This window comes from Eurytemora carolleeae, unplaced genomic scaffold, assembly GCF_000591075.1.
Source record: "Eurytemora carolleeae unplaced genomic scaffold, Eaff_2.0 scaffold346, whole genome shotgun sequence".
Classification (NCBI taxonomy): domain Eukaryota; kingdom Metazoa; phylum Arthropoda; class Copepoda; order Calanoida; family Temoridae; genus Eurytemora; species Eurytemora carolleeae.
Genome location: NW_019396332.1, coordinates 243,139 through 253,650, shown reverse-complemented (window position 1 = coordinate 253,650; position 10,512 = coordinate 243,139). Strand labels below are relative to the sequence as shown.

The window sequence follows — 10,512 nt, the reverse complement described above, 5'->3', positions numbered from 1 at the left end:
TTACCATTAATACAATTTAAACATAAACATTAACAAAACATTACCATTAATACAATTTAAACATAAACATTAACAAAACATTACCATTAATACAATTTAAACATAAACATTAACAAAACATTACCATTAATACAATTTAAACATAAACATTAGCAAAACATTGCCATTAATACAATTTAAACATAAACATTAACAAAACATTACCATTCATACAATTTAAACATAAACACTAACCAGGGTTGTATATTTTCCCCAGAAGTTATATATGGTGTTTGGGTAAAAAGTATCAAAAAGAATGAAAAGAAATGATGTCACATTTTTTATTTTTTCCCCCCAATTCATTAAAAATCATTGACAAAACCCCGCCCCCTCCCCCGGGTGGCGGGGGAAGTTGTAATCCTGAAAAATATAAACCCCTGACAGTAACATTGATACAATTTGATTTATTTGTTAATCTAGGTGACGTTGTTACAGTCTGTGGTGTTGTGAAGGTGGTTGCAGACGAGGCTAGTGCTCGAAACAGGAAAATTAATTATTAACAAAAAAATTTTCAATACGCAATTTTCCTAACTAGAATATTCAAGAAGCAATTTTCCTAACTAGAATATTCAAGAAGCAACTTTCCTAATTAGAATATTTATTCAATAAGCAACTTTCCTAATTAGAATATTTATTCAAGGAGCAACTTTCCTAATTAGAATATTTATTTAAGAAGCAACTTTCATAATTAGAATATTTATTTAAGAAGCAACTTTCATAATTAGAATATATATTTCAAATATTAAAATAAATGAAATTGTTAAAGGTTTTTTTCAATTTAAAACTTTTGTATTTCTCTATTATGAGAGACTGTCTTTTTATTTTAATGTGACCCTCCGCTGAAGAAGAGTCATGTCTGATTAGTTGATAAAAAATGTTATTCTTTTGCAAGATACTAGTCTTTTTTTTTTCAGAGAAAATACAATTGAAAATAACAATTTTTAAAGATAACTTGTCTTATATCTTTATATTATATCTTTATGCTATATCTTTATGTTATATTTTTATATTATTATCTTATATCTTTATCTTATATCTTTTATCTTATATCTTTATCTTATATCTTTATCTTATATCCTTATCTTATATCTTTTATCTTATATCTTTATCTTATATCTTTTATCTTATATCTTATGTCTTTTTTATGAGACAAAGCTTTAAAGGGAACCGTTTTAAATATCACTAAACGGAGGGTCACTTAAATTACATCTTTGACTCCAATTTTTTCTACATTAAAGTTAGGTCAATGCTTTAGACAAAAAAATGGTTTGCGGATTTTAGTAATCATATTGTGTGTAGTTATTATGGAATCTTTTTGTTTTTTTAACAATACTGTTCAGCGTGGAAAGAATTTTTTTCTGTGATTCATTTATGGAAAAGTTTTATTAATAAAAATAATGAGAGTTCTCTCTTTGAATAAATCTATTGATGTGTTTACAAGAAAAAAATTAATTTTCTAATATTTAAAGCTTCCTACGTCAATAGTTTGCTTTACTGGAATGGGAGCCTAATCTTGTTCAATTAAAACTGTTATTTTTATGCATTCAATCTTGCTCTATCACTTTTCACAGGCTAAAACTTACTCACGTAGACTTAAACTTGAAATTCACAGTCAATATTGTAAAATTTAAATATTAAAGTGTATTTCTGGAGAAATCCATATTACCCAAAGAAGGGGATAACCAAGTCAAACGAAGGAATTTAAACCATCCAAGAAGGGAAACCTACTAAGTGCATTAAAAACCTGTTTTAAATAATAAAGTCAAACTCTTATCTCATGAAATGTTTGCCAGCTTTCTGCGAACTGATTTCTGATGATAGATTTTTGTTATAATATCTTTTTTTCAACAGTTTAGTTTTGGGTATTTAGAGAAAAAGTTTTTTTTGTAGTTTTGATTGAAATTTTGTCCCCTGGATCCGGATCCAGGAAGCCAAAATGTTGCGGATCCATCGGATCCGGATCCTTACGGGGGGAAAACTGGTTTAAGTCTTCGTTGTAATCAATAGTTAACTCTAGAGCTTCTGGAGCAAGTACATCAGTTTATCTACTCTATTTATCTGCCCTCTCCCTCTCCAGTAATAGGAGTAGGGGAGCTAGAACCAGCAAAATTGGTAAATATTTTATATATTTTTTGTCTTTTTCCACGTTTTTGTCAGGAGTTGTACACGTGATTATTGATAAACCACCATTGTAGAGTGGCATTTTCGATGAACAACGGTATTCTTCCCTTGTCTTAGAAACATTATGTACTATTCTGTTTGGAAAACCTTAAATATTCTAAGAAAAAAAATTTGTCTCCCCATGAATATTAATAATACACGTCACCGTTTAGAACCACAATTAGAAAAAACAGGCAAATGTGTAAGGGTACCATTCTGAATCAGACATTCCACGCTATAAATGGAAATTGAACCTTGGAGATACGTTTAAATTACAACAGAAGTTATGGAATTACGAAAATAGAATTGTAAACTCACTCGTGAGTTTCATTCAAAGTATTTATCTGTTCTTGGCTCTTAGTTGTTAAGGGCTCATTATGTTAAATTATCACATATTCATATTCTAGTATATCTATCCTTTATTATTATATTTTTACAATATGTGATTTCTTGTTTTTGACAGGGATTGATCTGACGTACACAGACTATGCAGCTATTCAAGAAATTCACGGATATGGAGATCAGATCTTTAAACTTCTTGTCAACTCACTTTGTCCCTCCATATTCGGACAGAATGTAGTCAAGGTATGCTAAAAGACATATAACCCTTATACAATATTAATGCATGGTTTATTTAAGTCCCTAATTAAAGGGACTGTAAGCGAAATTTCAAGTGACTTTCCATTTATGAAGAACCATATCTGATTCACAACGATACCTTTTATACCTTTGTCCGGACAACGGTGAGGTAGATAGATAGCTGAAGATTGAGTGCAGGGAGACTCGAGGTTACAGTGTACACTGTACTCTCCTTGCTAGTGTACACTCGCGCGGTTTTTGGCACTTAATATCCCACTTTATAAATAAGAATATCTATCAAATCCTTGATCATACAAAGGAAGAATATCTACCAAACCCTTGATCAAACAAAGGAAGAATATCTACCAAATCCATGATCAAACAAAGGAAGAATATCTACCAAATCCTTGATCAACCAAAGGTTTAAAGGGTATCGTTGTAAATCGGACATGCCACTAATTAATGGAAGGTTACTTGAAATTACGCTTACAGTCCCTTTAAGCGAATAAAAAATACCTAAAAACATTCCCGATTTACTGGTAATTGGGTGAAGGGGTGGGGCCGGGGGTAATGATTTTTGAAGTGAGGAGAATTATTTTTTAAGAAAATATATACCTCCGCCCTGGTTTAAGGTGAACCCTTAAAAATAGTAAAACGTAGAATGTAGATTTATTCTAAGAAAGTTTCCACAAACCTCGTTTCTTAAATAAAGGTGTTAAGCCTACTGTTGTGAATTGCCAAATGGTTATTTAATATTAATTTGATAATTTTATTGGTTTTACTAGGCTGTGCACCTGGGATATAACCCCTTTAATCCTTGTATTTACTAGGCTTCTCTACTCCTTGGATATAACCCCTTTAATCCTTGTATTTGTTAGGGTTCTCTACTCCTGGGATATAATCCCTTTAATCCTTGTATTTACTAGGCTATAATCCTTCTAATCCTTGTATTTACTAGGCTGCTCTACTCCTGGGATTATTTGGTGGAACTAAAAGAAAAACGACAGAAAACTTTGCAGTGAGAGGAGACCCACATATACTCATAGGTAATTAGAGGAGACCCATATATACTCATAGATAATATAGAGGAGACCCACATATACTCATATATAATATAGAGGAGACCCATATATACTCATAGGTAATATAGAGGAGACACATATATACTCATAGATAATATAGAGGAGACCCACATATACTCATAGATAATATAGAGGAGACCCACATATACTCATAGATAATATAGAGGAGACCCATATATACTCTAAGGTAATATAGATGAGACACATATAAACTCATAGATAATATAGAGGAGACCCATAAATACTCGTAGATAATATAAAGGATACCCATATATACTCAAAGATAATATAGAGGAGACCCACATATACTCATAGATAATATAGAGGAGACCCATATATACTCATAGATAACATAGAGAGCCCCATTTACTCATATATAATATACAGGAGACCCACATATACTCATAGATATTATAGATAAGACCCATATATACTCATATGATATGATATAAGAAAATTAAACCAATGATCATAAAATAATAATAATAATAGTTGGTGATCCTGGAATGGGGAAAAGTCAGATACTTAGTGCAGTTGCCGCTACTGCCCCCAGGTAGAATTCTAGAAAATCCTTTTCAAACTAATATTCACGTAAAGAAACTTAAGTTAAGCTTTTACATTAAGTCAAGCTCCATCCTGAAAAGACTAAAAAATGATTAATTTTAGAAAATGTATTTTTATGCGAGGGATAGATTAGAATAGTATATTTTCAACATTGATTTACGATGCTCTGTGTGAAAATCTGAGAAATTGGATGCTTAAAAGCAAAGATTTCCATTTCAGTTAAAATATTTGTTACCCCAAAATTCAAATGCGGATTTGATCGATTCATTAATTAATTGGTGTTTAGAGGAGTTTTCGTGACCGGGAATACCTCAACTACATCAGGGTTAACTGTTACGCTTAGCAAGGTACCATGGCAAATATATGCAAATCAGCAGGTTTGGAGCCAAGTTGCAAAATAGCAACATCGGACATCGTTGAACTACAGTGGGCTGCGTTTTTATTGTACTACAAAAATTCTGGATTTGGGTTTTTTGAGTTTACATCTTTCAAAATTGTATTCTAAGTTTACTTTTGTTACACTAAACAAAATCTAGGCTAGTAAAACGAAACTTTCAAACAAATGATATTGCCTCGGTCTGGCAATTATATCTTCTGTCAGAGTCAAACATTTGCCAGTCTCATAAACGCATGACATGACGGGAAATAATGATTTAGATTATGTGAGACGATATATTTGCGGGGCGTCCTGAAAGCCAAAAAATCTTAAATATTAAAAAACAGATAAAAAAATCGAGCTCTGCTAAAACGAAGAAAAGAATCATTGAAAACCCTCCTATTCATATGATCAAGAGGACGATTTGATTTGATTTGATTTGATTTGATTTGATTCAGGATCCGGATCCGGATCTGCTTCAAAATCGAATAGATTCTAAGTGTCTTAACATACGACTGTTTGTACTAGGAGGCTGGTGGAGAGACTAGTCTGGAGGCTGGAGCTTTGGTTCTAGCAGATCAAGGATGTTGTTGTATTGATGAATTTGATAAAATGACAAATCAACATCAGGTGACTCATAACTTTCTCCACCTCCTCCTTCTCCCCCTTATGATCTAATAAGTATTTGTTTTGTTAAGGCTCTGCTAGAAGCTATGGAGCAGCAGTCCATCAGTATTGCCAAGGTATGATTTGATTTTTCAGAACTCTTTTTTATTGGAGAATCGATAAAAAAAATATGGGAGGAAATATAGACCTTATTTAAAGAATTTAAACTATTGGGTGTCTCAAGCATACTAGATCGAGCAAATGCGTAAAATTATCATTGAAATTATGAAGATTAAAACTTAATTTCTGATTTCCAATTTATTTGTATGTTTTAGGCAGGTATGGTGTGTTCACTCCCAGCTAGAAGTGCGATCCTAGCCGCAGCAAATCCAGTTGGTGGACATTATAACAGGCAAATAATATAATAAACTTAATTTGATCACATATCTTCCTCAAGAAAATTATTTCCTTTATCTCAAAGATTCACAACGCTTTATTTGAACCCAGAAATATATCAGGAACCCCATATCTTTTTTTTATGTACAAGTGCACTGCAGTTATATAAACAAAATATCGTCAGAGTGAGCAGAAGAGATTTTGTATACTCTCTGAAACTATAACAAAATGTTCCTGGTATAATCTTAATTTTAAACCACGAGGATATTAGAGATAAGGTAATTTTTAACCGATAAAGGTTTGAATTTTGTGAATCGTTCATGGCACTAAGAAGGGTGAAAGGAACTGAGAAGATGTTTTGGGGAGTATGATTAAAGAAAATGAGAGAGATTCTCTCTGATAGCATTTAATTGAATACATTTGTTTGGCAATTAGCTGACATAAGTGTGTCCGACGTTTAATCTATGTCAGACTGAAATGCCTTGATCTAGAAACTATTATGATGGCATACCCCCATAGGTCAAGGAGCTATTGGTGACAGTCCTAGCGTCCAGTGTTGATTTACTTTATTCAGGGCCAAGACAGTATCTGAGAACCTGAAACTAAACCCTGCTCTTTTATCAAGGTAATGTTTTATCATTAACTGTAATATTTTGATGATTAGAAAATAGTATTTTTAATCTAGTTATAGTTCAGGTTTGACTGGCTATAGGTAGCATGCATAATACATATATGGTTACCTACAAAGGATGTTAATTTAGAGACGACTGAACGGAATTTATTCCGCCTTTTTTCTTCATTTTCGGTTCCTTACAGCTATAAACTTAACAATAACTTTCTCAAATCTTTTTTTTATTTAAATACTATAATGATAATAAAATGACAAATGACTTCAGATCGTTGAATTAAAGTCTCATCTTTTGTTGGTATCCTATATTCATTTCTATTCAAGCTTTAACAACTCCTTTTATCCAGGTCCAGAGTTATAATTTCTCAATATATAAATTATAACCCTATTTTATCTATATTAGTTTAAATATCAATTATAAATCTATTTGTAAATTTTAAAGTAAGAAAACTTAGTTCTGATCATTATCAAATGATTAGCCATTGATTCATGATTGGTGTAGCTAAAAACTATCAAATACTGTTGTTCGAGGCGATATTTTAATTTTAAGACGTAAATCCCAAGGACATTAGATTGTTTTTTTTGTATATTTGTATTTCTATAGTTAAACAGCTGACATATTTCAGATTTAAATTGCTTATTCCTCCCAAGATCTTAATTCTTTATAATCTTAATTTTAAACCACGAGGATATTAGAGATAAGGTAATTTTTAACCGATAAAGGTTTGAATTTTGTGAATCGTTCATGGCACTAAGAAGGGTGAAAGGAACTGAGAAGATGTTTTGGGGAGTATGATTAAAGAAAATGAGAGAGATTCTCTCTGATAGCATTTAATTGAATACATTTGTTTGGCTATTAGCTTTAGCTGACATAAGTGTGTCCGACGTTTAATCTATGTCAGACTGAAATGCCTTGATCTAGAAACTATTATGATGGCATACCCCCATAGGTCAAGGAGCTATTGGTGACAGTCCTAGCGTCCAGTGTTGATTTACTTTATTCAGGGCCAAGACAGTATCTGAGAACCTGAAACTAAACCCTGCTCTTTTATCAAGGTAATGTTTTATCATTAACTGTAATATTTTGATGATTAGAAAATAGTATTTTTAATCTAGTTATAGTTCAGGTTTGACTGGCTATAGGTAGCATGCATAATACATATATGGTTACCTACAAAGGATGTTAATTTAGAGACGACTGAACGGAATTTATTCCGCCTTTTTTCTTCATTTTCGGTTCCTTACAGCTATAAACTTAACAATAACTTTCTCAAATCTTTTTTTTATTTAAATACTATAATGATAATAAAATGACAAATGACTTCAGATCGTTGAATTAAAGTCTCATCTTTTGTTGGTATCCTATATTCATTTCTATTCAAGCTTTAACAACTCCTTTTATCCAGGTCCAGAGTTATAATTTCTCAATATATAAATTATAACCCTATTTTATCTATATTAGTTTAAATATCAATTATAAATCTATTTGTAAATTTTAAAGTAAGAAAACTTAGTTCTGATCATTATCAAATGATTAGCCATTGATTCATGATTGGTGTAGCTAAAAACTATCAAATACTGTTGTTCGAGGCGATATTTTAATTCAAAGACGTAAATCCCAGGGACATTAGATTGTTTTTTTTTTGTATAGTTGTATTTCTATAGTTAAACAGCTGACATATTTCAGATTTAAATTGCTTATTCCTCCCAAGATCTTAATTCTATTTTTAACTAGATCCTCTTCTCTATATATAAAATATATACTTAAAACTTACTCAATGGAAATTTTTGGCTAAATATTAAATTTATCTTAATTTGCAAATATAATATGGTGAAAAGAGTTTAAGTAATGAAAATGTATTATTATTTTCAATTCTTTCCCGAATATACTTGTAAAAGGATAAATGATGAAAAAATATCTCTATTTAAGATCAGAATTCAGAAATAAACATGGATAGTAATTATTGTTCGTGAATCAAATCGTTTCTGTCACTCAATCAAAACGATTAATGCATTAGTTTCCTTATAAGTAGTTTGTAGGATCGAAAAAATTAAAAAAAATTAGTTATATCCAGTTCTTTTCACTCATATTCTATTATATCTGGTTATATCCAGATTTTTCTACTTATTTTCTATTATATCTGATTATATTCAGTTCTTTCCACTTTTATTCTATCCAGTTCTATACTTTTCTATCCTGTATTTTTCAGGTCTATCCAGTTCTATCCGGTTACATTCTATTTTATTTGATTATATTCTGTTATATCTTTTTCCATTTCTAGCTGGTTATATTTTGGTCTATCCGATTTCATCCAGTTTTTACCGGTTATATTCTGTGCTTTCTGATTTTATCCAGTTCTAGCCTGTTACAATATGTTCTATCTAGCTTCATCCAGCTATAGCTGGTTTATTTTGTTCTATTTGGTTCTATCCAATTACTGTTCTGTATGGTTCTTTCCAGTTCTATCTGCTTATATCTGGTTTGTTCAAGTTCTTTCCAGTTCTAGCTTTTTATATCTGGTTCATAACAAATATTTGTGCACTTGAATGAGAAAAGTATAAAATTACAAATGACTAATGAAAGCTAAGTGTATCATGTATCTTTTCATATTTAATCTTACAATACATTGTGTTGCATTTAAGAAAAGGAGATACAGGAAATACAACACTGTTCCTGTGAGTTAATAGAAATATTAGCTAATAATTTTGATTTTTGATAATTGACATAAAATATTATAAATTTAAAACATTTGTAGGTTTGATCTTGTATTTATTCTGATCGATAAACCAGACTCAGTGATAGATTCCTTACTATCAGGTTTAATACATTTTATATTCAGATCATATTTTCATTTTCATTTTTAGGGGTTTTTCGCTTAATTGGGGACAAATGATTTTTTGGTTGAAAAGTATCAAGAAGAATGAAAAAAATTGGTTTCTGATGTCCCATTTTTCATTTTTTGTTCAAAAAATATTTTCAAATATTCCATCGGACTAAGCAATTCTTATCAAATCTAATTGGCGGCTTTATTTGAATCAGTAAATTCGAAAAACCCAGATAATTATTTTTGTTCAGTGTGAGTGTAGATGTTGAGAGTAATGATAAATCCTTGAAATACAGACTTCAACATCAACCTGGAGATATAGCAGAGGACTTTCTACCTACCTCCATTCTCAGGTATTCATCAATATACCTCCATTCTCAGGTATTCATCAATATACCTCCATTCTCAGGTATTCATCAATATACCTCAATTCTCAGGGATTCATAATTAGACCTCCATTCTCAAGTTCTCATAATTAGACCGCCATTCTCAAGTTTTCATAATAAGACCGCCATTCTCAAGTTTTCATAATAAGACCGCCATTCTCAGGTATAAATTCTTCATTTGACCTCCATTATCTTGATTGCATTTCATTTATTTATTTCAACACCTTTCTAGATTGATTATTTATTTTATCAGTATTTTTCAGTATAAACTTCTCCATTTAGCAGAAATATTTTCTATTGACCCAGTTATCTAATATTTGTTTACAAGATAATTGGTTTAGGAAGTATATAGCGTACGCGAGAAAGTATGTTTTCCCTAAGCTAACCCCTCCAGCCTGCGCTGTTCTTCAGGTAGAATATTCTTGATATACGCTGGAAAAGAATAATTAATCATGAACAGAGTGTCCCTGAAGAAAAGCCACATTGTCCTCATTTTCTCGTCCGAACCATCTCAAAATCCTCTTCTTTTTTTAAACGAGAAATTGCTGTGGTTTGCTTTCCTCTGTTGGCAAATATTGTAGTTAAAGATGTTTTGTACACAAATAGAATTAGTACAGTAATGAAAAAAAGTGAAAGATCTGGTGTCAGAAGAAGAATGGTATTGTAAGGTTTGCCTGGAGGTATTAAGCTAGGTCTTAAATAAATATAATTTAGTCCTAGAGGATAAGAATGTCTAGACAGGTTGCTCAGGAGGGGATGGTTGGGGGACTGTGGGGAGAGGAGGGAAGGGAAGGGAATGGGGACAGATGGGTAGGGAAGGGGTACTAGTTTGGAAGGGGACTTCAACGGTTGGATGGGGGGTTGAGTGGAA

The 10,512-nt window shown here is 31.4% G+C and overlaps 1 protein-coding gene across 1 annotated transcript in view; it reads left to right on the top strand.

Annotated features, from left to right (window-relative positions):
• Nucleotides 1-10,512, top strand: part of LOC111701099 (DNA helicase MCM8) — a 14,868-nt gene that overhangs the window by 3,892 nt on the left and 464 nt on the right. The window contains exons 6-18 of the mRNA XM_023472246.1: nt 460-523; nt 2,057-2,151; nt 2,663-2,784; nt 3,737-3,824; nt 4,353-4,413; nt 4,711-4,771; nt 5,329-5,430; nt 5,499-5,543; nt 5,742-5,818; nt 6,377-6,427; nt 9,187-9,255; nt 9,507-9,608; nt 9,983-10,052. Of these exons, the coding sequence (XP_023328014.1) occupies nt 460-523; nt 2,057-2,151; nt 2,663-2,784; nt 3,737-3,824; nt 4,353-4,413; nt 4,711-4,771; nt 5,329-5,430; nt 5,499-5,543; nt 5,742-5,818; nt 6,377-6,427; nt 9,187-9,255; nt 9,507-9,608; nt 9,983-10,052 (1,007 nt within the window). The remainder of the gene's footprint in view (nt 1-459; nt 524-2,056; nt 2,152-2,662; nt 2,785-3,736; nt 3,825-4,352; nt 4,414-4,710; nt 4,772-5,328; nt 5,431-5,498; nt 5,544-5,741; nt 5,819-6,376; nt 6,428-9,186; nt 9,256-9,506; nt 9,609-9,982; nt 10,053-10,512) is intronic.